Genomic DNA, 27871 nt, shown 5'->3' with positions numbered 1-27871 from the left:
CACCGCGGCAGCAAGGATCTATCCGAGTTCAAGATGGGGATTCAGGACGCGAGGTTTTTCTACCCGGACTCGGTTCCCAGCGGGCAGGACGCGCTGGCGCTGCCGTACCACCCGGAGCAGGCGATGGGAGGGTACGGAGCGCCGCCCGGCAGGTTTTACGCACAGACCCTGAGCAGCTGCCCGTACGGCGGCGTGCGCTCTCCGCCGAGGAGCGGAGCCGGGCAGGGCTACATCCCCACGGCAGGGGACGGGTTCCCTGCGGGGGGTAAAGACGTGTACTCCCCGTCTCCGGAGAATTACCCCGGCGGCTTTCAGCACGGCTACCAGCGGCCGCCTCTCTACCCTTTACCTGGGCTGCAGGTGAGCGGCAAGACTCAGGCTCTGCTCAATAACTATCCGCTCTGGGCCAAGTTCCACAAGTTCCAAACCGAGATGATAATCACCAAACAGGGGAGGTAAGTGTCGCTCATTTTCTCACAGCAGTAAATTAAGCTTCTTATGGTCAGGGTCACTGTACTGGTCAGACTTCGGTTTTGGAAAATACGCAAATTACGCACGAGTCTCCCTTTGGTTCCCCTTCACGTTTCCACCATTTACGCACCACCTGTTTTTATCTTAATTAACCTCGACATTAAAATAACTTCCTACAGTTATATTAAATATCACTTTACACCTTGTGTCGTGCTGGTGATGACAGAACAGAGGTCAGAGTTTATTCATCGTTTAGCTCCTGTTTACTGCGGATATTTGCAGGCATCTAAAACCCACCAGGGGACGAAGGTGTTGGCAGGTTTACGTTGAGAGAATGAAGAAGATGAAGCTCGAACTTCACGTGTAAAAGATAAACTCTAACACGTTTTACAAGTTCAGGACGAATCCACAGAAGTTTTGACACTAAATTGTTCATTAATAATTAGAAACAGGCCTTTTTATGATCTTGATTTCTATTTTTTTAAAACTCTCCACTAATTTTCCTTCTAGAATTTGACTGAATCTAATTTTTTGCTTTGGGCCAAACGTCGCTGACTGGAAATGATGAAGAGGAGTAAATATCAGTTGCAGGTTGAGTTGCTGTAAAACATCTTGACACCTCGGTTTGACCCCTGCGATCACCGGGGTCTCCTCGGTTCAACAGCGGGCGGTAAACGGTGAAAAGGAGGAAAAATCAATTACACCTCAGTCCCTGTTTCGTGTGGAAGCAGCTCAATCCGTTAAAATAACACTTTTACGCATTTTTTAATTCTAATCAGACAAATTCTAACCAGAGGGGATTTTTGAAACGAGAGGTGATAGAAGTCAGAAACCAAGATTTTTTGTGTGATTAAATCTTTGTAAACGATAATAGTGAAACTGAGATTTTTCTTTCTTTTAAATTGATGGTGATGATAATAATAATAATAATAATAATAATAATAATAATAATAATAATATGTATGAGGGTCACAGAAGCGGAGCCCGTGACCCGGGCGTGTGCGCGGGGAGACGCCGCCGCCGCTGCCGGGCCCCTCGCGGGTCACCGAGCATCGAGACGCAGCCATCACGTCCACGAGGATTAATTCAGCTGAACGCGACGCTCGTGTTTGACAGAAGGTTTCAGGCCTCGAGTTTCTCATGACGCGGATCTGTGCGCGGTCACAGAATAACGCACTGATATTAATTTTAATGTCAGCTGTCAGAACATCTCTTTTTTTTTTTTTTTTTTTTTTTAATTTAGCAAGAATCACAATTAGAAATAATCTGAAGATGTTTAAAAAAAATTGAAAATTTTAACTGGAGGATGATCTGATTTAAAACGAGATTTAAAATTTGAGCTGCAAGTAAGAACATCTTGACTTTCTGGATGAGTGTCACAGTCATTTCGAGTTCAGTCAAATTACAATTTTATTTTTGATCTAATGTAGAAATTCTTCTCTATTCGGTTCGATTCTTTGAAATGGAAACGGCGTTAAGAAGTCAAGTAGTAATTTGTTTTGTTTTTTCAGACACGTTTTTCCACCTGCCCTGGAAGCAGAGAGGAGGTGACACTTCGACTTGCTAGACATGCAGAGGTGTCATCCTTCCACATGCAAGAAAACGCTAATTCTCACATTGCACAAAAACCACAAACCTTCATATTACAACAATTTCAAATCCTCTCCCCCTTTTTTCTCCTCCGGTCCCTCAGTGACTTGCAGAACCAGCACAATAAGTGGCGAGGCCCCCAAATAACCGACTTTCTGCAGTGCAACAAAAAAAAACTCCTGCAAAGATTTTTCTTTTTGGAGGAGTTCAGAGAAAGATGGGGTTTTTCAATATCAGAGGCCCGAACCCTTCTTAAATTTTCATCTTGGTTTCAGAACTCCTGCAGTAATTTTGCAGTGTTTTTTTTTAGAGAGAGAAGTCTGAGGGGGTGCAATGTTCATCAAAACCCCCTTGGTTTCTATGGAGTGAAAGGAAGTGTGGAGTGAAGCAGAGAAAGGGTCAAACACCACAGAGCCTTCAGATGGCCACGCTGAGAAGGTGAGGCCTCTTTGAAGTTCAGGAAGGAAGAGACTAGATTCTCCTTTTTTCTGCTGCTCTCTTCAGCCTGCACCAGACTGACAGATCTCTCAGAAGCTCTGCTCTTGTACCAACACCTGGGCTTTGAAATCTGCAGACATTTTTCACGGTCTGCAGCGAAGGGAGGAGGGGGGGGGGGGGGGTGCGAATTCATCTGCACTTCTCATGAGCTAAATTCAGATCACCACACCGGGTTGATGTCACTTCGGGCCCGGAGCTCGTCTGCGTTCTGACTCGTGCACCGTGGGCAGAGGTCACCGAGGCTGCACGGCTGATGTGGCACGAGGTGTCGAGCGGATAAACAGAAAATAAAAAACACACACACACACTGAGGTTTTGCAGTTGCACAATAATGAGATGTTGCTGGTGAAGCTGTGTTTGACGGCGGAGGACATGTCGTAGGAAGGAGATAGGACTGACTGAGCCGAGCTGCACGTCAGAGGCAGAGGAATCGTGCATCTGGTGTCTCTGCTCCACTGAGACACTAACATCCATCGGTCCGATCATTTAATCCAAGTTTCCTAATTGGAATAAGAGCAGAATTAAACCCAAACAACTCATAGTCCTCTGTATGAGGAGTGTTCCTGTATTCTCCTCTTATTAAATGTTTATTAGTGCATCTCGTTTCAAAGGGCTTTAAACTAATTTTCTTTCCAAAGTAGGAAGGCCTGCATCACGTTTTGGAAATTATCACATCACCGAGGAAATGGCAGTGGGTGTGTTGTCTCCGGCTGCAGACGTCTAAACAAACATGTCAGAGAACTTTTTCCTCAGCGCGGCTGAAGATGCTGTTTTCAGGGATGCTGGGACGTCTTGAGCTCTGACGCTCGCTCTGCGTCTGAAAGCAGAAGTGGGATTATTTCAAGGTTTTGACAGTATGACCTGTCACTTCCTGTTCAGCTGCTTATGAGTGCATATGCAGCTTTTCACAGAAACATCGAGTGACAATATTCTCTGATAGCTACACCAGTGCTTCCTCTTACCGCGTTATAACCTCTTGTAATAAGTGAGGGGTGAAGTTTGTTGCTCTTTCAGCCACAGGTCACTTTTCATGGGGTTTTCTTTCATGTTTGGTTTTTCAGAGGTTGAGAGGACGAGAAAACACACAAACATCGTCCTGCTGCTGGAAACTAGAACAGCAAATGTGTATAAATCTGCATCTTACTGCAGCATTTACTCCTGTTTGGAGAAACCTGTGGTAGAAACTGCAGTGCCAACCTGTTTGAGCCCTTTTTTATTTAACAATCAACATATTTGAGACCAATTTTAAATATTTATATCTTCACTACAGGAATAAATGGCCACGGTGGGTCATAACCAACAGGGAAGTGAATTAAATCTCTGTTTGGGTCTTTTCACAAGGTTTGATGCTGATACAGAAAAAATACAGAATCACAGCTTATTCTATGAAGCATGAATCAGTATCAGGTGACGCTACTCGGCTGCACAATTGAAATCTCAGCATCTCCAGTGGCCGAATTCCTCTGAAACGCATGAACACGGAAGCCTGCGTGTTGAGGAATGTCCGTGTCCGGCAGCAGCTGTAGACTGGCATGTTTTCGTCATAGATGATCGAGCGTACGCACGGTGACAAAAACTGGACCTGAGCTCCTGTCCGGATGAATCAGTCCGGTGCACTCGTGTGGAAAAGTCTTCTCCCCGGTGAATATCCAGCTCCTCTCCAGCCTCTGCCTCGCATCCCCAGGACAAAACCCTCCACTCCTCCTCCTCTTCCTCCTCCCCGTCACTCCACCTTCTGCTCTTTCCTTCTCCCTTCCTCCAACCCCCCCACCACCACCACCTCTTCATCCTCCAGCCCCCCCCAACATGAGTTTATTTGGATTTTTTTCTAAATGTCACCACCACTGGTTCTGTCTCTGTATTACTGGTCGGTTCACCACACTCGCCTCTTTGTCTGTGGAGAGAATTCCGTTATGAGTGTTTGTGTGCGTACACACCTGGATCAGGGTGAGGGGGGGGCACCAGCCGCTCGTCATCACTGTCAAGTTTCAGTTGAATCAGAGTGGCACGGTGGCAGGTTGGTCAGGGAGTCTGTCTGCTGGCTGCACAGCTGCCGGTTTGATTCCCACTGGGAGTCCGTGGATGTGTGGGCCTGCTGTACGAGGAGCAGAACGTGCATCCGACAGATCAGTCTAAAATAAAATGTGTGTCAGAGAGCAGCAGAGCTACTGTACCACCACGACCTGCAGGTGTTTTTCAGTGAACTCTGTACATGAAGCCCAAACGCCCCCACATGCAAATACTTCTCTGTGTTGTGTGTTCTATGGTTTCCCCTCTGTCACGAGGACTGATTTCCATTAAATGCTCCAGTGCGAGTGAATTGACAATATCAGTGGGGTGAAAAAACACTAGAACTCCTCATCCACTTTCTCTCCCACAGCGTAGGTGGTTTAATCCTCCCCTGAACAGCCGAGTTTCTGTTTTCACTTGTAGTAAACGGTGCCGTGGAAGAAGAGCCCCGTCACCTGTTCTGTGAGAGCCACTAAAGAGCTGCTGCAGCGATTGTGTTTCACAGAGAATTATGATTGATTGTTAAACCGGACTCGCCATGTAGCCAGAAAGACCCAACTGGGACCAGTCTGGAGGGGTTTAATCTTACCACTGTGTGTGTGTGTGTGTGTGTGGGTGTGAGAGAGAGCATTAAGAGCCATCATTCAAAGTCACAAACCAGAATGTACAGTGCTTGTGAAAGTGGTTTCTTTCTTCTTCTTCACATAGCGTTGTAGAAAGTCTTTTTGAAGCTTTTTGCAAAACACAAATTGAAATCTTGAAACACACAAGCGAAGCCTGATCTCATATTTAACCCTTTACAATCCGGTAGAGCAAATAGCAGTGAGGGCTTTGATCTAAAGAGGGTAAAGGTAGTTACGAGTTAGTTATGATTCAATTGATTGTTTCTTTTTTTAGCAGGTTTACACACAAAAATGCTGAACCGATTTTCTTGAAACTTGGGAGGAAGGATACGGGTCAAGGAGCAGATTGGATTAAGGGGGTGGATCTAGGTTTTTTTTACATTTTTGTCAATTTCCCAGCAAATAGTTCATAGATCTTGATGAACAAATATTTAGAGGCCTGATATCTATGAGTGTGTGTTGCAGCTTGATTGAATTTAAGGGAAGCACTCTCCTAAAGGTCATAGTAGAAAACAGTAAAAAAGTCATTTACATGCAAAAAAATATAACATTTGCAAAATTTGGAGTGAAATTTGATCAGAGAATGAATTTAGTGTTGTACTGTACATGTATTTTCACGTGGCCCCCTTGCCTGCTGCATAAAGACGTGCACGTGCAAAGATTCAGGCGGCGCACACACACACACACACACACACACACACACACACACACACACACACACACACACACACACACACACACACACACACACACACACACACACACACACACACACACACACACACCCTCTTCAGTGCGGTCGGGCCCTGCAGGTTCCCTCAGCAGAGGCCTCTCATGCTTTGTCACCACTAAATGACCAAACTGCTTCAGGGATAAAACGCTGAATTTAAACGAGATGAGTTCCCAAAACCAGACGAGGTGAAAGGTTCTGCACTTTACCTAAACATCGCACATCCAATGCACACACACACACACACACACACACACACACCCACACACACACACACACACACACACACGTCTTTTCTTTGAAGATGCTTTATCAAACCAAAAAGCTTCCTGTATGAGTAAAGGTTGTTTTTGGCAAAGGGAGCCGTGCATTAGTGTATTTACAGCTGTGGTCAAACACACATTAGATCTGATCTCTTTCCTCCACCCACCACACAACGTTTCAGAAAAGAGAGAAGAGGGCGTTTCCGAGAAAGAAGAAAGAAAGACTATTGTTTTCCTCATTTCTGAGCACATTTATTCACCAGCGTTGTTCTCTTCGCTTGCAGTTTTGGTTCGTTTGAATTGAAACACAACGTTAGAAGCAAACACACTTGAAGTTGTGCTACAAAGCTGCTGCAGACAGGACGTGCAGTGTTAATACACTAAAACTCAAGTGAGGGGGTGCAGGTTGCTCCATAGCCTCAGGTGCTGTCGTCCATGTTGCCCTGATTTAGTAACACACTACACTGCAGTGACCTCACACAGACCCACAATGCACTGCAGACTCCCGTACGAGCACAGAGACTGATTTAAGAAGGATAATAACGACGTTGTCTCTCTCTGTAAGTGCTTCTGTGTCAGCACATGCACTTTTGAATGTTGTGTGTTTGTGTGTTCGGTGTCCATGTCTTACATTTGTGTGTCTCCCGGTTTAATCCCTCCCCTGCCTCCCTGGGTCGTGGCGTTCACTGGGTCCTGACCTCCTGGTCACCCTGTGATCCTGTGACGCTCCTTCAGTCAGCGGCAGCTTCTCGAGGCATCTTTTATTAACAGCAGCATCAAATATTCACCTCGACTCTCCTGCTGCTCCAGTCGTCCCCTTCGTCCCCGATGCATTATACTCTATCGTCTTAATGAGGTCCAAACAGGAATCACCGTCCTGCCTCACAACAACACACGTCTTTAAATATCACTCAGCACATCCTCGCTCCCAGCAGAACCATTACACGTACAAACGAGGACGAAGGAGTTAAATGATTTAAAGGAGATAAACGCGTCAGACGAGGAAACGCACGAGGTCCCGTCGCTGTCGCTGCTCTTCCTTTAATTAACAGAATTTCTATCATCATTTCTAGTCTTTCAAGGCAAAACTGTTTTTTATATCCACAAGAATTTACACAAATAGTTGTGTATTTCAAAAGGAAGCTTGTGTCCCTCAAATATTCACATTTTTTATACGTCTATTTCTTTTCTTTTTTTCAAACTAGTTACAATTTGTTTAACTAATGTCAACTTTTAAAATATTTTTGGGAGGAAACATAATTAAATGCATTATAATTTCATAATAAATGTACTTTTACATAAGTACATTTTGACTGTATGACTTCAAATATAAGTAAAATACCTGTAAACTTCTCACATCATCTGTATTTTCCAAAAAATACAGAGCAAGGGTTAAATGTGTTTTTCCTTGTGTTTCTCCAGGAGGATGTTTCCCTTCCTGAGCTTCAACCTCAGCGCTCTGGAGCCGTCGGCCCACTACAACGTCTACGTGGACGTGATTCTGGCGGATCAGCACCACTGGAGGTACCAGGGCGGCAAGTGGGTCCAGTGTGGGAAAGCAGAGGGAAACATGCCAGGTACAGTTTACTACATAATAATGTAATATAAAGAATATGTTGGATTTTCTCTGCTGTGCATCAACATTTACTGTGACTTTTAATTAGTTGTAGACACGAGGATGAAACCACTTAAGTGACCTGAGTCCATCTCACATGATTTCTTTTAAATGTGCAGATTTATTATTTAATCAGATCTTAGACGGCATAACAGTAAATGATTTTCCTCTGGCACAGATCTCTGTTAATATTTCTTGTATTTGAAGTCATGATGTTGTTTACAGTTTACTTATTTAATTTAGAAAGTTTATCTGCTTCTGCTGTTTGGATCTTATTTCTCTTTCCTTGTATAATATGTGTTGGTAAATGGTTTTATATAAAATCCTCATGTTTTTTGTATTTGGGATTTTTCTGTTATTTTTACAATTTAAAACTTGGAATAAGGATCTAAACTAAAAAACTCATTTTGATATTGTTTCCTGAATCCTTTAATAGTTCACTTATCATGTGTTCGTATAAGTTAAGCAGGTCGTTGTGGTGACGCTGTGAAAAATCACAGCGCTGAGATTGTATCATGTGATTAATCTGAGTCTAACAACTGAGGGATGAAAATAAAACTGGTTTGCAGAAATAAGAGGAAAACATCTGTAAACCATGAAGTCAAACTCATGTTTACAGTATCCGCTCATCACTTAATAAACTGAATCAACCACATAATTGGGATTGATCTACAAATACTGACAATCGATAACAAACCAAAGCAAACACAGGATTCATTAGGGATTTTCTGAAATAAATATATTAGCAGCTGTGTTGCACCATGAGGAATTAGATATTTCTGTTGTTATTGTTGTTGCACCAAACTCAACACGGGAACTTTCAGAGGATTCATTGCTATTTAATAATTATTCTTGATTTTATTTGGGGTGGTTTAGGGAAAATTTATTTGGGCTTTGGGGGTTTCCTGGTTGTTTGACTCGCCTCTGACACAAAGTGGAAATAATGTGAACATTTTGAATATCAGTCACGAGTTGGACGAGTCCCGGTCGTGTGCGTGTGCGGCTCACTGATGTGTTTGTGCACCTGCAGGAAACAGGATGTACATGCACCCCGACTCTCCCAACACCGGAGCTCACTGGATGAGACAGGAGGTGTCGTTCAGCAAACTGAAGCTCACCAACAACAAGGGCAGCACCAACAATGTGGCTCAGGTACTTTCCTCCAGCTTCTCTCCCTCAGTTACCTGCGGAGTTAGCTCCACCAGGAAGTTGTGTTTTTGTCTGTTGGCAGTTTTACGGAAAAAAACAACTCAACTGATTTCCATGACATTTGGTGGAAGGGGGGGGGGCATGACCCAAGGAAGAGGCCGTTACATTTTGGTGTGGATGCAGGAATTGTTTTTAAATTAAATAAATAAATCTGCATCTACTGAATTTAAATGAATTTAAAGAGTTCATATTTATATTGTACCTCAAAATACATAAAGATCAATCAAAAATGTATCACATCACTCAGTTTGATTGTGGAAATCAATTTGTTTGACTTTCTACAGTTAAATATAAAACAAAAACATCTCCTTCCTCCACCAGGAACCAACAGTCTCCTCATATTCCATCAAGCTGCACCAAGTTTCACAAACTCATAGAAATCAGTCAGATCCATGAATTGTTCTGTGGGAAATCAATGAAAAGGTCCTTTCTCAAAATGTTAAAGAAACAATTCCCGGATCTGCATCAAATTTGAATGACTTCTACTTTTAACCATGATGAGTCCGTCCACTAAGTTTCGTTGAAATCCGTTGTGTAATTCTTGCGTTATCGTGTTCACACACAAACAAACAAACCACTTCTCCCCTCCTCTCTTCTCCAGATGATTGTGCTCCAGTCGCTCCACAAGTACCAGCCTCGTCTTCACATCGTGGAGGTGAAGGAGGACGGCTCGGAGGAACCCTTCCTCTTGGCCAAAGCCCAGACCTTCATCTTCCCGGAGACTCAGTTCATCGCCGTCACGGCCTATCAGAACGCAGACGTAAGTCACCACGAGGAACCGGGAGGAACGAAACTTCACCTCCAGTCTTAACAACACCGTCTATAAAACCATCTTAATAAGCTGTAGAGCTCAATGATTCATGTCGGAGCCGTGTTGCAGATAGAAGCTCTGGTTTATGCATGCGTGTATGAAAAATACATACACACGCTCATTTACATTTCTACTGTAAGTGTTGGCCTGCGTTTGCCTGCCCCTTACTATAGAGTGGCCGGTATTTCACTGAGCGTCACCTCACCCCAGCTGACCTGAGATCTGTGCCTCCACTGCCAGACTCATACATATCCTCAGCAGCTGCTCAAATACACTGTGAAAGAGTCGGCGTGCGCCAAGGAACCACACACTCATACCGTTTTGTGTCGTGTTTATTCCGTCACTTCATGTAGTGTGTGTGGTGTGTGCGTGTGTGTGTGTGTGTGTGTCCACTCTCTGCTCCATCAACAGCAGAAGAAACCTCACGTTATCTCCATTAATTATTACTCACTGACCTCCTCTCTCTCTCTCTCTCGTGTCTCACTCCTTCTGTTTTTTCCGATGACTTCTTTCTCTCACCGGCCTCTTCCTTGTTCCCCCCCCCCCCCCCCCCCCACAGATCACTCAGCTGAAAATAGACCACAACCCCTTCGCGAAAGGTTTCCGTGACAATTATGACACGTAAGTAATATTTTAAAATAAAAAAGTTTGTAAAGAGGAGACAGTGTCTGTAAAGGGGAAACACCAGTAAATGTGAAACTGTTGTTCCGTGAGTTGTGAGAACGGTGACGCTGGATAACTGCTCGTCGATATTGGACAATAGATGAAATGTCTGCTGAGCTGAAGCTGCTGCAGTGAGAAGGTGTGAGGGGCTGTGAGATGTTTGAGGTTTGGACAGGAAATAACACCCTCTTCTTTTCCTCTTCTTCTCACACGCTCTTCTCCCCCCCCCCCCCCCCCCCCCCTCCTCCTCCTCCTCCTCCTCCTCCTCCCTCCTACCTATAGGCTGTACGCTCCTCCCGACTCTGACCGCCTCACCCCCTCCCCCACAGAGAGCCAGCAGCTGCTGCCGGGGAGCTGCTACCCCCAGGGCTACCTCTCCGAGCAGTACATGAGCCCCCTGCCGCAGAGCCGCTTCTTCGGCCGCGAGCCCCTCGGCATGGGCCAGCAGCACAAGGACCCGGCCTCCAGCCCCGGGCCTCACAGCTGCTGGTACCTGCCGCCTCAGCAGGGCGTGGCGCCCAACCGGCTCGACTTCACTTCCTCCTATGAAGGGGACTTCTCGGGAAACGGGTTCTACAAGCCCTTCCCCTTGCAGGCCTCGGCTCACCACGCCCTCAGCTACTACCCAGACCGCCCTTTTGCGTCCACCAGCGTGTCCGTGTCAGGAGCCACCTCAGCAGGCTGGAGCACCAGCCGGCCCACCCCTCAGTACCTCAGTCACCCCAGCAAACACGGCCTGGGCTGGTTTAGACCCATATCATCTTCCTCCTCGTCCTCATCATCCTCCATGTCGCCCGGCAACCCCAGGCTGCACCCCCCCTCGCTCCTCGAGCCCCTGCAGCCGCCCCTGCTGCAGGACAAACCCAAAGACAGTGTGGGAGTGGCGGGCGAGGAGCCGTGGCTCGACACTCCCTCTGTGAAATCAGCAGACTCTGCAGACTCGGGCCTGTTCGAGGGCGGCGTGGGGGACAACAAGAAGAGGAGAGTGTCGCCCTACACGTCCAGCACTGAAAACTCCCCGCCTCCGCGCAGTGGAGACGTCAGCGAGAAGGACAGCAACAGCAATGCAGACTACTATGGCTACTACGCCCACTGAAGGCCTCGCACGGCGTCTCTCCCAGCGTCCTCCCACTCTGTGCTGCAGATCAGAACCACACCACAGAACATCCACGTGTCACCTCAGCAGAGTCCCGGCCGTGTGGACAGCCTCTGCGTGAAGTTCCCTCTCAAAGTGTCAAACCATCACAGGAGCAACTTTCGAGGTTGCCGTCAAACTGGGTGTTGATCAGGAGCGGATGTGACTGGGACGCTGCCCTAGAGTCACACAGAGACCACACAGACGTTCAGTGCGGACCTTTGACTTGAGCCTTTCAAACATCTGGAGATTTAAGACAGAAAAAAAAGATCTGCATATCTGCTTGCTGACAGACGCCTGCAGGGATTGTCTGTTCTTTCTGCGTCAAACACTCTCTCCGTCTCTTTTCCTCTGTCTCGTCTCGTCCGTCTCACCTCAACCGCTCACACATACTCCCAACTCGCTCACGTTCATTTCGAGCAGAGATCACCTTTGACTCACACTCAAGTCTTCTCTCGTTTACTGCAGCGCTGACTAGTGGCGACAGAGGAGCATTGTAGGTGTCTAATGTGAGGGGGGTGGGGGGGTGGGGGGGGATTAGAGAGTCGCCGCTAATCTGTCTCAACCCTGCGAGGACGATCTGTTGCTTGTGTGTCGCTGTGAAGTTCAGTTCAACGTGTCTCACACGCTCAAATGGAAACAACTCAAGCTTCCTACTGATGAAAATAAATACATAAAAGAGTTTGTACATTCAAAGTTTCTATGAGTCACTGACCTGAGATGATAGTTTACATTTACAGTCACTGTCCATCAGGGAACTAGCAGGGAACAGAAAGAAATCATAAAATCCATGTCTGGTTCATGCAGGTTAATATGATGATGATCTTTACACAGTCATGACTGAGATGAACCTCAGATGCAGATGTTCCCAGAGGTTGTTCTCAGTTAACTAATTTAACAGTTGACAAAAATCTTCAAATATCTTTGACAATCAAAAAAAGGGTCTCAGTGCATTTTGTGCTTTTCTTTGTCGTACATGTTAGTAAACTGATTTTCTTTGGGGTTCTGGAAGGTTGATCACCTTTGGCCATGGGAAATAAAAAGGATTATAACATAATAATAATTTAGTTATTATCTGTAAACTGACCTTTGACCCCTGAGGTGAGCGCCTCTTTCTCTCTTTTCAAACTTTTATCAGGAAAAAAGCTCATTTGTTAAACGATAAACAGACGAACGTGAGTTTTAATGAGTAACACAGAAAACAAATAACTTTTGTTTGTTTATATGAAAACTCCACAGGGAGAAAAACTGCTGTTATGGTTGAATTGGTTCATACAACGTTACACAAAGACGTTTATACAAATAGTTATGTGGAGAACGAAAGAGGAGTGAGTTCAAACCCAGTTTACTTTCTCACCTACATTCAGCCGCACACCACAAGCTCGCCATGGCAGAGCCGCAGCCCCGTGCTGCCACCAGTCGATTTGAAAACGCTCCTGTCACCAAACACAAATAAAGCTCGGGATCAATAAGAGCATCGATAGTGACAGAAGGAAGAGTCACAGCTTTAAACACACAAACACACAACCACCTCCACCAAGCTGCACCACACTGTACACACTCACCCAGATAGCGTACAGATGTGGGCCACCAACAAACTGGATGTGAGCCCATGGTGGCTCCACTTCTAAAACAGCAAATGTGACCCAGATAACCCAAAACAAATGTGGGTCACTCTGGGCACCTTTCGTTGACATGTGGTATTGCTGTGGTTTACTTGTGGCCCAGATCTAACAAACAGAAGCGGGCCGGCCAATTGCCGTTATTCCAAGTGGGATGTGGGCCAGATGTGGGCCAGATGTGGGCCAGATGTGGGCCAAATCTGGGCCGGAACAAGTTTGCTATATCCGTTAGATATCAATCCTCTAAATGTCTGATTTGATTCAAGATCCATGAATTATTTCCTGGGAAACTGGTTTAAAAATTCCTCGATCTGCCACTTTGTCCAGATCCACACACCAAAAGTGAAAGTGTTCTTCCTAAACCGACGTCTCATCCTTACACCAAATGTTGTGGAAATACGTTAAATACTTGTTGAGGATTCCTGCTCACAAACAAAACAAACAAACAAACAAACAAACAAACAAACAAACAAACAGGGGCAGAACACGACCTCCATGGCGCAGCTTATAAAGCAGCTTTAGACTCATAGTAGAACTATTGAGATTTTCCTAATGTTGCCTGTTTTTCTCCGTAACCGAACACTGGGAGTAGAGCACCAGAGCTGTGGACGTCTGAAAAGTGGGTCAGTCAGAGCAGCCACATGAACCTGCAGGTAAACAGACCTGTCACCGTCACCCCTCCCCCCCCCACACCCACACACACACACACACACACACACACAAACACACACACACACACACTAGCAGGAAGCACAGAGTGACCAGACAGACACTGTGAATTTCCCCCTGCAGTCCACCGGCCCGTCACGCGGTGACACCGGTTGACGTGAGGCCCGGCTCGGGGCCTTGTGACAGAAATGGAGAGTGAGGCTTCAGTCGGCGCTGATCAGAGATCTGCTCCTCAGTCCTCACCACGTGTGCTAATGGCCCCGGACAACACCGGGGGCGACAGGCACTCGGGGAGGAAACAGCACGGTTACTCAAGTTTTTATCACAGAGAGAGATTCAATTACTAAATAACTGATGAAAACGCCAACCTTTTTTAAGGTATAAGAACCACACACAAAGCTAGAATGAGACTATAGAACGCAAGGTTTCCTCAAAGTCAACAACTTGGTGCATTTATCTGTCAAATCCGACAGTTCAGCCTTTCAACTGAGCATTTAAATAAAAAGGTTAAAGGTGCAGTGTGTGGAATCTAGTGACATCTAGTGGTGAAGTGTCGTGTTGCAGCTGAACACCTCTCACCTCACCCTCCTCTTCCAAACACGACAGAGAACCTGTGGAAACCTTCAGTTGTCACAGAAACTCAAAAGGTTTAGTTTGTCCATGGCGGCCTCCGTAGAGAGGACCTGCTCCCCATGTAAATATAAAGTATTTAATTATAAAGTATTTAAATATAAAGTATTTAAATATAAAGATCCCATTTTAGGGTAAAGAAAAACAACAACTTGTACAATTTAGATGAAACACACTTATATTCTATTTCTGCCACTTGATCCTTTCACCTGAATCCTTCACACTGGATCTTTAAATGATGATTAAAAGTTCATCTTAATGCTGAAAACAGTGTTTATTGAAGAATATTCCCAAAACCATGAAAACGTTGATGCCATAGAAAGAGATGACGACTCTGAAAGCAGCTGAACGAAGGTGTAACACGTGTGATTCTTATTTCAAGTGCAATTAACAGAGAGAGAGAATCAGTTTGGAGATTTAAGAGACAATGATCCCTGGGCTGTGGAGGATTTCCGTTGTTTATTCTGAGCTGTGGTTTGTTTTGTACTTTTTCTCTGTGACCCTGCACACACGCACACGCACACACACGAGCATAAACTCAAACAGGAACGTGTCTCAGGAACGCCCCCTGCTGGACACAATTCAAGCTCCTGCAGCAAACTTCAGCCAATGAACCACAAATCTCAGATGTTAAATCTTTTATCTCCTTTTCCCCTCGAAACGTCAGAGTCTCGACCCAAAACAGTTTCCCATCGATAAGAGGCGGAGACTGTGTGTGTGTGTGTGTGTGTGTGTGTGTGTGTGTGTGTGTGTGTGTGTGTGTGTGTGTGTGTGTGTGTGTGTGTGTGTGTGTGTTTCCAGAGACTTTGCTGTATAATATAAACATAAAGGTGGAGGTCAGACAACAAGCATGTTATTTTTGTGTGTGTGATCCATGTGCACTGTTCATGTCGGTGAGGGGAGGGGAGGGGGGGGGAATAATCCTCCTTTGACTTTTCATTGAGAGATTATAAATCGCAAAATATGAAGTGAAGATTTCTGAGTGGGGGGGTGGGACTGTTTATTTATTAAAAGGTGGCTTCATTGTGAAATGTACTGTTGTTTTTTTACTCATGAAATTAAAGCGAACATGACAAATCTCCTCTGACGTGATCGGTTCTTTTTATAAACTGCTGCCTAACGCTATATACCAAAAAACAACTCCTCATTAAAATGTGTATAAACAACTGGACCTACGTTATATATATTTTCTTGACCCAGAGGAATCCACAATTTGATTCAAGTTAACAGTTTTATTTTGGTCACTTTTTATTTACGTCATATACGCTACGACTTCTAACTTCTGAAACCTCAGCCCCCATCTCTGGGGTCATGTTTGGTTTGTCCCCTCTGGGCTTCTGTAGAAACATGGCGGACTCCATGGATGAAGACCTGCTGCTGATGTAGATTTAAAGGGTTTATACACAACAATTCTTAGTTTCAGATTATTAGATTATACACTAATAAAAAGACAAATATGAATTATACATATTCTGTTTCCTGGACCTTTAAAATGTTTTCCTGAGTTAGGTTTTGTTTTCCTGATCTTATACAAACCTCCCGTTCTAATGTGGTTACTTACCCTCTGTCTCATTTCAGCCACGTCAAACTTATTGTTGTTCTTCTTTCTCGTGTTTTATTGCTGCTTAACTCTTAATAAATCTGCATAAAATTCAATCACATCAAACCGGACGGCCACTTTCCCCCGGTCGGTGATCGAGGGGGAATCGAACTGCAGCAGCGACTTCACACAGTCAAACATCTGAGCTCGTTACAAACTGAAAAGTTGAGTTGAGCAACTTATTTAATGAAATGTTGACGTACGATACACTAACAGAACAGGCCTCTTTCTAACCTGACAGATACAAATGCAATTCTCTTAAAATAGTTTTCTTTTCAAGTAATTTTCATTTCAAGTCTCTTTTTTTTTCTTCAGCAAAAAAAGTATAAACACACATATATATATATATAATATATAAACATATATATATATGCTGACTGAGGTTAATCTAAATAAATAAAATGCATTACAAAATGAATATAAATAAGAAAGTTCCTCCTACACATCTGTACTGGATTGAACTCTGGGTAACTGGACTAGAAGGTTCCCATGAGCCGGTCATGGTCCGGTTCAGAAACCAGGAGCTCGGCAGCACCGTCTCCTCTCTGCACGTCTCTCAGAGCGGATCATATATGCTGCTGCAGCATCCAGCGCAGATATGTGTCTCTTCACTCGTGTCTCTTATTGTCCATCACCACAGAGTTATGTTTTGAGTTTTAGCAAAACCTGGATTCTCCCGGAGCTTCCAGTAAGTTCTGTTGGTCAACCACACGTCCCGTCCACAGGAGTCTTTGGCTTTCCTCCAGGAGGAAAAGAGACAAGAGAACAGGTTTTCTATGATATTCCCAACATATATATAATTAATATACAATATATAACACATATATAATTTTGAGCAAAGCTAGAGCATGTTTGTTTTCAGATGTTTCATAAATCTAATAAGATTAAATTGTGTCTGTGAGAATATAAGATTCAGAATAGAATAGAATTCCTTTATTGTAATTGCACGAGAAAGCAGTAGAACAAATTTAGAAGTTCTCCTTCTGAAAACAGCACAAATAACAAGTCTAGAATGTGACAGAAGAAACAAACTATAAATAAGAGACTAATAAATACTGTATATTCTATATTAATGATGAACTTAAATTGAATATATGTCGACATATCATATTTTTATGAATTGGTAGTTTAGAGTTCTGATGTCCAAGGGAAAGAAACTGTTCTCCTTGAATTCCTCTTATTCATATATTAACAATATACAAACTTTAATAAATAGTTTATAAGGAACTATAAAGTAGATATAAGCAGATATAATATGATTTTAAAGTGTTCTTAATGACCAGTTGATAAATATACAACTACATTATAGTACGTAGGATTTTAACTTACTTGAAAAATCGTGGAACGTGCTCTTCCCCCTTCTTTCCGAGCTCTTTCCTCCAGGCCCTCTGGAACTCCTCGATGCCGTCTTTCTTTCTGTCCGCCTCGTCCACCTGTCCCTCCTCCAGCAGCCTACGGAAAAAACACCAGGACACCGTTCACTGAATGAAAACGTGCTGCATGTCCCTTCTTCCAGACACGTCCGGCTGAGCTCACCTCTGGTCCGGGCGCAGGCGGCTGTCTGTGGGAGGCAGCAGAGGCTTCAGGTCCGGGTGGAGCTCGTTCAGCTCCATGGCGAAGCTGGAGAAGCCGTAGTAGAGCTGGTGATCCTTCGGCTGAGGATCTGTGGGGGGGGGGGGGGGGGGGGGGGGGGGGGGGGGGGGGGGGGGGGGGGGGGGGGGGGGGGGCGACGGTTTCACTTCACTCAGCTTCAAATCAGACTTGGATATATTTGATGTTCTGTATTTTCACGGACTCACTTGGCTTCCAGACACAGTTTGGCGTCGGCAGAGTGTCGCAGACGATGCCCTCATGCCACAGCCCTCCGAACCGGTGGATGACGCTCCCGCTCTGGTCCAGCACCGTGCCCTGCACCTCGTTCTTATTCATGTCTGAACCCCAATAACGAGACTACGACAGGAGAGAACTCCATTAGTTAAAACCTCCCCTCTCCGGGGCCTCGTTCGGGTGTTGAAGCGGCTTGTGGACGCTTCCCTCACCTTGACGAATGTTATCTTGCAGGTGCAGACGTTGCTCTTGAGGTTTTGGATGGTGACCTCGCCGTAGTGCTCCAGATAACGCTGCTGACTCAGCACGTTGTGGATGCAGGTCACGACCTTGTTCCACTCGTAGTGGTCACCGTATCTGGGCAGAACACCAACGTTTGGCAAATTGCATAAGTACTGAGACCGTGAAATGACAAAACCAAGGTTTCTGCAGAGTCTTAAAAAGTCTAAGAGTCAATAATCTGAATTTTAGGCCTTAAAAAGTAAAGAAATGTGTTAGAAATATTATATACTGGGTCATAAATACGTTTAGGAAGGTTTTAATTAAAGTTACCTTCATGCACACTAGTTAGTTTTTAGTTATGTAATGTTATTTAATTGAAAATCTGATTACACACACACAGATTTAGACACAGCTACACAACTCAGAGACACTTCTGGAGGTGGAGACAACTACTTGTGTTATTTATGTGTAACACAAACAGCAATGGACCAATGATATAAACCCTGTAGAAACTCATCCTACACTGTCAACTGTCAAATAAATAATAATACTAATAACAATAATACATTTGAATTCATTACACCTTATGTCCCTGTACATTCGTCTCCACATCACATCATTACGTGCACGTGGTGAAATGCAGATGCCCGAGCGCCGTGCGGACAGATGGTTGAGCGCTTGTCTCGTCTGTGGCTCGTGAGGCTGAACGACGGTGATGACGGTGACATTCAGAGAAAGCGCGTCACGCCTCATTGCTCCCAACTGATTTCTAACGGAGGGATCCGTCATCATTTCACGTGACGTACGATCCTCAGTTACACATAATGGCCTCCGTCACGCCTCATCTAACGCGGACACGGCAATAAATCTGCAAACACAGAGCGGCGGAGATAAAGATCCACCGTTTACCTTGGAAGAGTCACGTTCACCATGCCGGTCGGCAGAATCTCCAGAGACTTCCCCCAGAATTTATTCTTCCATCGCTGGTCTGTTGAGGCATGGGAACAAATATATGTAATACATGCATGTTCAGAGGCAGATCACAGACGACAGGTGATGAAGACGACCAGCTCCTCACACACAAAGGGCAGGTTTGGGATTATTTAGAGTCTCACCTTGCCAAAAAGAGAAGTTGTCTGAGTCTGCGTGGCAGGCGGAGATGGGGGGGTGGTGACAGACCTGGAACAAAAAGGAAAACGTGCTCATAGACAAGACAAAAAGTTATTATACCTTACTTAGGAATTTCTAAGAAGGTGTTAATTTCTATAACGTGATTAGAAACCACAACATTACAGTAATAAATCCCTTAGTGCAGCTCTGAGTGGGATGTGATAATTGCAGTTAACTCCCCGTCGTGTTTCCACAGATTTTAAAAGGTCATGTTTCTGGGTTTGGACGTGAGACAAACAGGAAGTGACTCTCTGAGGCTCTTCTTGGATACCTGCTCGCAGACGAGGCGGAAGCCGCGGTCCTCTCTGACGCACTCGAAGGTCTCTCCCAGCACCGGGTTGAAGGGTTTGTAGTGGTTCCTGAACGTCGCAGTGGAGTAACCGGAGATAGCAAAGGCAGCAATGTAAACCTGCAGGAGATAAAAGACAAACATCTATCCACTCATCCATTTCCCATCCGTCCCACTAACACAGTGCAGGTGTGGACTGGACTCACCATCCTCTGGTAGGGGTCCGGCGTGTTGTTGGCGGTGTCCAGCAGCTCGCTGTACTCCAGCTCCTCACACAGCCGCTGCAGCAGGTTCACGGGCTCATTGAGAGCAGCAGGCATGGACACCCGGGCCAGGTCTTTCCCTGGGGGGGGGGGGGAACCAGCAGATGAGCCACAGAAAGTATAGAATGGCATTTTTATAGTTTTTATTCTTTACAGTTTGTATAAAACTATCTATTTTGTTTTCTTGCATTACTGAGAATGATCTGGCGTTTGTAGGATTTTCTATCTTTGGACTTTCGACCTTGTAACTCTGGTTTTGAAAGGCTGCTATAGAAATAAAGTTTATTGTTATTATTATTATCATCATCCAGTGCCGGGTCCTTGCCTATGTTGTTGTAGAGAATGGCCATGAGGCCCACGTGGCTGTTGTCGGGACAGTGAGCAGGAAGCGTGGTTCGACCTCCGGTGCTCTTGGGAGCGACGCTGTTTGGAGTCTTGGAAATGCTGGCGCGGTACTTTCTGGTGGCCGACGCTGTAAAGAATATGAATCATTTACAACTGACAATAATGAGGTGTTGTGTTTGTATTCACGATAACAAGAACAAGAAGAAGAGGCTAAACGTGTTGGTGCTTGTGCACGTGGACCCACCGTGTCCCTCCTCGGGCTCCGAGTTGGTCGTGCTCCCGTCACTGAGTCCTGATTCCTCCGACCCCTCAGAGGAACCACCGCAGATGATGTCATCGCTGGCGTCAAAGTACTCCGCCGCCGAATCTGCCACCGAAGGAGGTCCGTGGGAGGAACGCCTCACCGCTGCAGGCTGATGAGGAGGAAGGAGGAGAAGGAGGGATGAACTAAAGGAAACCACACGGGGAAAAGGTGCCAGAGAATCCAGATGACGGGCACAGATCTCACCTCGGCTAACGCGTTCGACTGGCGGATGTTCGATTCCCAGACTTCTTGTACTTTCTGTCTCTCCTGGGACAAAGTCTCGTGAACCGACTTCAGGGATGTGAGCACTGAAGGTGAATGAAGAGACAGAGGAAATTTAATTCACAGCTGCACACGCCTTTAACTATGGAAATATATAATCATATTTTTCTTTTCTCCATCTCTGTGTATTTCATTCTTTGCTCATCTATCTCCACCTGCTTCTCTCAAGTAGAGGATTGTGGGTAGTGTAGTTCTTCCTGACATCATAAATAAAACAGTTGATTTCATAAAGACTCGTGGATTCTACAGGAGCCGGTAAAATCTCGTAGCTCGTGGTGAGTCTACCTTGGATGGTTAAAATTCTACGGCAGATAATCAAAATCTCTAAACAGAGAGTGACTGGAGTTTTACTTCCGGGACCAGCTGCCTGTATCTGTTCCTCTGACCTCGTAGCGACGTGGCACAGATGTCCTGCTGGATTTTCTTGCCCTCGGGCGACGCGACGGTGGGAGGGGACAGCTGAGAGTAGACGTATTCTGGGATGGAGGGGACCGATGCCCCGAGTTGAGGTGAGCTGTTCAGGTGACTGGAGGACAGCTGGGACGTGAGCGGATCAGGACGGACTCATTAGTTCATCAAAAACAGGTCATACAGTCACATATTGTGTCTCAGTTCGGCGGCTGCATCCTTCAGAGGACGTGGTCTACGTGGCCCCAGAAGGAGGTGGTCTTAGTGGGCCGGGTAGATCACCAAGGTCAATCTCAAATGAGTCGGGTCTGGTCTACTGAGGATTTTTCATGGTCACCCTAACTTGTCCCGGCATTATACTCAATTGAGTATGAATCCTGGGATAGTTTAGGCCGAGAAGGATCAATCTAGTGGATCCTTCGTTTATCGGGAATGTAAGGACGCATTTGAAGGAGCCTTCAAAGGTAACAGCCCCCGAACTGAGACACAGCTGCAGTCCAGCTGTTACAGAGAGTAAACGTAAAACAGTGAATATTTGTTATGAATCACTCACTGATTTGGAAATCCCTCGAATAGGCTTTGGATCAGAGAGAGACCCCAAAATGTTAGATTTCAATTTTTAGACTCAGATGCAAGATTTCAGTCAAAAAACCATTTAGTATTTCAAAATCAATGTAAAACATTATGTACAAACCAAAGTAGAACAAAGTAGGTTACGGACCCGTCTTACCATTCCCAGGACCTCCACTCTGGACAGCGTGCGCGAGTGGCCCCATATCTTCCCCGACTTTGGCTTCTTCGGCTTCTCCAGAGAGAGATTCTGTTAGAAAATATGAAAGGACATCAGTGTGTCTTCATGTGAACGGGTTACGTGAGCAGTACCGAGCTCCTCCAGCCGTCTACCTGTGTGCTGATGATTTGCTGCAGTTCTCCGTTGCTGAAAGCCTGGCCGGCCTCCAGCGCCTGCAGCCTCAGGATTAGGCGGTTTAGCTCCGACAGGTCCAAGTGGCATCGGTTGAGCTCTGCAGGAAGACGTGAGAGGTGTAATCTTTCATTAGGTCGCAGTGAGCAGCGGGTCACATGAGGCCCCTGAGGTCTGCATCACATTTTGTGAAGATCTGAATTACAAGTTGTTCGACATTGGCCTTGGTGGAGGTCTGCGTTCTCTGAGAGTCTGGCTTTAAAACTAACCCACAAATATTCAAGTTCAATCAGATGTGATAAAGAAAAACTGCTAATCATCACATCTATGAAGTTTTAACCAGTGAATACTTTTAATTTCTGTCTGAAATATGAGTAAAACAATGAATTTTGTCATCAGGACCCACAAAAATATCATATCTTGTAATGGTAAAGAAAGTGAAATAAAAATAATCCTAGATCCGCCCCCATGTGATCAAGATCCACACCAAAGTGTATTCTTGACCCATACTTCATCCTTACACTAAGTTTTGTGGTAATCCATCCGGTGGTAATCCTGCTTTATAACAAACAGATGAAACCACCACCTCCTGTTGGACATGTACCTTGAACGCAGGTGTCCGGGTCTCGACTCTGCTGCAGCCAGGCAGAGACCTTGCTGTTGACGGCGGTGTTCGGTGACGGCAGAGCTCCGGACGCTGCAGCTGAATGAACCACCTGTGAACCCAGAGGACAGAGGACACAGGAGTTCATCTCACTCTGACTCCAGAGACACCGGTAAAACTCTGCCGTGCACAGGAGAGACTCTATTCACCACGTCTCCGTTTCTCTGAGCTCCTCCGGCGCTGAGGCACAGCGTGTGGATGAAGCCGCTGTGACCCTGAGCCGCCTCCTTCTTCTTGAACAGGCGATGGGCCTGGAGCTTGGTCACCCAGATGTAGAAGAGTTCATGGCTCTTTGCCTTGGGGAGGAAAGAGAAGTCATGAATCTGCTTTTCAATCTGGAGCCACATGTCGTATTTGACGAGTGCGCTTACCTTCATGTGATAGAGGATGTCTCCTGCATCCAAGTCAATACGGTTCGATTTCTTATTTATGGACATTACAGCCAGGCTCACGTCCAGAGAGCCCTGGACCCGCCCCCTGGAGACCTGATGAGGAGAACAGGTTCGTTTAAACGTTTTCAAATCTATTCTGTAAAATATCATGTCGTAAAAACTTCATGTTCACTTACATCTTGTTGATTTTTGGAGTAGCGCAGGATCCCGGCTTCCAAGACAAAGTATCGCTGGGGAAGAAATCATCGTTCAAAATCAAATGTCTTTATCGGAAAGGTCAACGTCTTCGTGCAGGACGACGGAGGATGTCTCACCTTGTGCCAACCTTTCAGTGGCCACTTCCTCCTCTTGAGCAGATACCCTTCACAGATCCCCGGGGTCGACACTTCCTGAGGGTTCTCGCTTCCTGTGTGAGTTTCTCCATGAAGGTCGTCAATCACCTCCCAGTCTTTGATTATCTGAGGACGGGAGAAACACACAAGGTTGTTTGACTTCTTCAGGACAGGACAGATGTGTGGGAGGAAGACGGTGATGCTCTGATGAGAAGGATTGAAACTCACGATTATCTTCTCATTTAACTGATTCATTGTTTAGTCTATTAAACGTTAGAATAAGAGAATATCGAAAAGTGCAAAGAGGAGGTTCTGTTTTCACCCATGTCTCTTTATTATGTTTTATATGAAATAATCCCAGAATCCTTTGGTTCCAGCTTCACAAATATGACATTTTCCTGATATTTCAAAGACTAAATGATGGATCAAGAAAACAATTGACAGATTAATGAATCAGGTGAATAATTGCCAGTTGCAGTTCGTAGTTCTCTGGGTCTGATTTAAATTAATTTACCGACTTTCACGTACAAAAACCAAAACATCTGGTTCACTAATCTCAGAGGTTTCATGTGAAAACAACCACAGATTCATCAGGAGAACACACAACTTGTTTTTTGTGTGTTTTGATGTTTTGGGAAAACAGAATAAAAGCCCAACAGCAACATGGCCGACCTGACTCACCTGTCTGGAGTGACGGGACGACACAGTGCTGCTGCTCCGCGAGTGGGACGGTTTCCACGTGGGCGACGTCTTCTCCAGGCCGCTCGCCAGCGACTGGCTGCGGTTCAGCGAGGAGCCGTAAGAATCCATCTCAGGTCTCAGACCTCTGACCCCGACTGGTTGTTGAGATTGATCTGCTGCGAACCACCGAGAGACCCCTGTGACGTCAGCAGGAGTCGGTCAACTGGTTTAAACCGGAGGAGAATAGAACTGGAACTATCCTGATAATTATTTCATCGATTTATTATAATAAAATAAATATAGAGTGTGTCTAAATAATCTGATATTTTCAAGATAAGACAAACATGAACCTCTTAAAAGAATCTAACACAACAACCCTGCAACATATTCTGTCAATGTGAAGCTGGTTATATTATTTACTGCAATATACTGGTGTTATTTTGTTTCTGTATAAGACCATTTCTGCCAATACAATGAAAAAAATTATTATTATAAATAATATAATGACTTAATTATCTCTAAATTAATGTCACTGTCGTATTTTTCAGAAAAGAAGAAAATGTGTTACATTTTAATGACTTTTTTAAATCATATTGGCAGAAATTGGCTTCCATACACTTCTCTCCTGGAGAAACAGATTTATTGAAATGGAAATAACAATAATTTTCATGCTATTTGATTAATTAGATTAACACACAGCTCTTTGTTTGACCAGTTCTATCATTAAATGAACAAATATTCAGAATATAAGAAATTACTGTTCTATCGCACCTTTCAAAACTAATATGATAATAAAATAATGGAAACGGTCAAACAGAGAAATGTAAACAACTTCAAGTCATTGGAAACAAAGCTGGACTTCACCACCGAGGACTCGTGTGTTTTGCACATGACGGTGTAACGACTCTGTGACACCGTGGCCAAGCACCGGATTAGCAATCGCTGCCTAATTGGTTTTTCCGGGGACGTTTTTAGCAGCTTGTCACTCGGACGCGGAGCAGGAAGATCCTGAGGCTTGACACAAGGAAACAGAAGATGCTGACGACAGTTCCACAAATGTAGATGTGTCTGTTGGTTTAGTGGCGTCGACGTACTTTGACATGAACCGCTTAGATAAAACTCGACATTATAATAAGAAGAAGCAGCGAATGCTTTATTTACTCGTACAGCACTTTGCATAAATACCTTTACAACATGCTTCAGAGAAACTTTAAAAGTCTGATTACAATACAGAATATATACATTGACATGCTTTGATGTCAAAAGAGATTTTTGCATTTAAATCTAAAAAGTAAAAAGCTTATTATCAATCAAACTAATGGATCAATCACTTTCAGCTCATATTGAAAAATGCTCTTTATAATTAAAAACATTATACAATCGTACGATCTTCAGTTTTCTAGGATGTGAAGCTGTCATAGAAGATTTTCACTATTTAATTATTATTGTGCCTGTTCAAAGAATCCATGGTAACAATATTATAACCATATAGAATCTAAGAAGAAAGTCAGTCAAATTAATCTTTCAAGAAGTTTTAATGATTTTATTCTCATTTTAGGCTAATTAATTAGTTTAAAAATATCCATCTACCAAGTGAATCATTACACCTGTAAAAGAAATCCTGTTTCTTCTTACAAATAAAAAACTGAGGACATGAATGCTTGTGAGACAGTGACTAAATTGTATATATTGTTTCAGGTGTGTGTTACTTTATTCACAGAGAACTATTCCCTCCATTCAGCGTGTTTCCTTCTGTGAACTGTATTAAATCACAGCGGACACTGAGACGATCTAAACTTTAGAACAAGGAGCAGGACGCACACTGATCGGTACGTTCCGTCCAAACTGAGACGAGTCTAAATGTGGGCAGGAGCCGCCTGACTTGTTATGTAAAGCTCAGAGCAAAGGATGAGAGTGAATGACCTCGGTGATGGGAGCATGTGGTGGAAACAGGATGAAGGGATTTGCAGGTTTCTGAGCTCGCTTACTCTTTGGACGAGCACAAATAATATTCTGTGAGAACATTTGGTTTTGTTCACACACAGGGTGGAAAGAAAAGGATTTTAGATTCCAGGCTTTTGCAGAAACACCAGATCCATGTGTGGTTTTACTCGTTTTCCCAAGTTTTCTTCTCGTGAATGTGTTATTTGTACAGTTCACACTAAAGATGCACTTTCAGTAAATGTTGTGCAGCTACTTTTAAAATGCAATCAGGAACTAAAGGGCTGTTTCAAAGAAAGCAGAAATGACTCATTGTTCAGATTGTGAGGGGAGATAATATACACACTGATAAAAACATGAAAACATGAGCTGATGACACGGAAACAGATGCAAACACATCAGGAAGTGGGATGTGGTTAAAATACCGAGATTATGAGGATTGTCACTTGTTTCTGTGGATCTGTGAAAGTCTGGGGGCAGAACAAACTTTTGAAATAGACGTGGTGATGATTCTCTCTTCAATGTGTGACTCTGTGTGTTTGGAATCCCAAACCAGAAGTCTGGGAATATAAATAAGTGTATCACAGTCACACAACAGGTTTAAATGTGTGTGACAGACACACACTGTCGGCTGCACTTGTTTGGACTGTGTAGGAGGCAGCTGCTATTACTTGTGTTTCTTTTTCATCCTTTTGTTTTGTCAGTTAAACGTTTTATTCTATTGTCTTTGATGATTTTGTATTAAATCATTTGCCGTCTTTGATTTTTAAATGACATATTTACTTGCTTCTTGTCTTTGGTGTTTTTGTTTTTGTTTGTGAAGTTATTTGTCAGGGCTGTTCTGAAAGGTGCTGTAGGAATAAAGTAATTAGCAGATTGCTGGTGTGTTTTAGTGGTAATGCTCCTTTCTGACTGGAGCCTGTCTGACGTCCCTGGTGCTGCAGGACCTCTGAACTATTCAGGGCTGCACAGGCTCTAATCTAAAGCCCATTAAGAAGTCACTGCACCTGCACAGAGGACACACTCACCCAAACGGCTTTTTGAAGGTTTTAACCTGAAAAACCCGTCGCCACGGTTCATTCAGAACAGAATTACTGTAGTTTATAAACAGGAATCTGTGTAAAAATCGACTGTGTGTTCAGTTCTGGGGCTTTTATCTAATATTCTCCAGCAGGATTAAATCCAAACTTTCACATTTTTTGAGTAGAAATCATGTGTAAAATGACGAGAAGACAAATCTCACCTGGAACCTTCCCCCGACTCTCATCATCTGCTCCTGCGCGTCTCCTAAATCCAACAAAAGTCTCATCTGGCGTCTGTCGATCTGCAGAAAATCACCATGACGACGCGCAGAAGGTTTTCCCATCGAGAAGCGTCAAAACCAGCAGCAACAGGGAGTCATTCTACATGTTTGATCCACAGATAATCACTTATATTCTGGACATAATCTGAGTGGCGGCCGTGTCCAGCCTCTGCTGGTGGTGGTGGGGGGGGGGGGGGGGGGGCCTCAAGGAGAGCTGTGCGTCGCCGGGTGCGCGCGTCGTGCGCAATATGTCCTGGGCATTATCCGCATTAGCTGGAATTACACAGTGTCTAGCAGGGATGTAGCTGCAGGGAGGTAAGTCCTCCACTCACTCTGCTGCTCACTCAGCTTGAAGCAGAGAGGAGAGTTTACACAGGGGCAGCGAGG

General features: G+C 44.6%; 2 protein-coding genes across 2 annotated transcripts in view; one reads left to right on the top strand and one right to left on the bottom strand.

The window, feature by feature from the left end:
- tbx21 (T-box transcription factor 21) overlaps positions 1-12131 on the top strand; it is a 12516-nt gene extending 385 nt beyond the window's left edge. The window contains exons 1-6 of the mRNA XM_034571255.1: positions 1-455; positions 7608-7762; positions 8831-8952; positions 9611-9769; positions 10380-10441; positions 10766-12131. The exon at positions 1-455 is cut by the window's left edge and continues 385 nt beyond it. Coding sequence (XP_034427146.1) covers positions 1-455; positions 7608-7762; positions 8831-8952; positions 9611-9769; positions 10380-10441; positions 10766-11579 — 1767 coding nt within the window. The 3' untranslated portion in view covers positions 11580-12131. The remainder of the gene's footprint in view (positions 456-7607; positions 7763-8830; positions 8953-9610; positions 9770-10379; positions 10442-10765) is intronic.
- A 4333-nt stretch (positions 12132-16464) lies between these two features.
- On the bottom strand, positions 16465-27804 carry osbpl7 (oxysterol binding protein-like 7). Its single transcript, XM_034571252.1, has 23 exons — positions 27425-27804; positions 24241-24416; positions 23542-23685; positions 23404-23457; positions 23207-23320; positions 22985-23131; positions 22776-22887; positions 22153-22271; positions 21980-22069; positions 21803-21826; positions 21228-21378; positions 20764-20867; positions 20500-20668; positions 20236-20382; positions 19854-19990; positions 19630-19767; positions 19304-19367; positions 19098-19176; positions 18179-18323; positions 17939-18089; positions 17676-17802; positions 17469-17591; positions 16465-16879 (listed from the first exon to the last, which is right to left on the bottom strand). Exons 2-23 carry the CDS (start codon positions 24367-24369, stop codon positions 16771-16773), a joined length of 2577 nt encoding a protein of 858 aa, XP_034427143.1. The 5' UTR covers positions 24370-24416; positions 27425-27804; the 3' UTR covers positions 16465-16770.
- Between the last annotated feature and the right edge of the window lie 67 nt (positions 27805-27871).

The sequence above is a fragment of the Hippoglossus hippoglossus genome, chromosome 19 (assembly GCF_009819705.1).
Source record: "Hippoglossus hippoglossus isolate fHipHip1 chromosome 19, fHipHip1.pri, whole genome shotgun sequence".
NCBI classification, from domain to species: domain Eukaryota; kingdom Metazoa; phylum Chordata; class Actinopteri; order Pleuronectiformes; family Pleuronectidae; genus Hippoglossus; species Hippoglossus hippoglossus.
The sequence above is the reverse complement of the archived record's forward strand: the minus strand, read 5'-3'. Positions and strand labels throughout refer to the sequence as shown.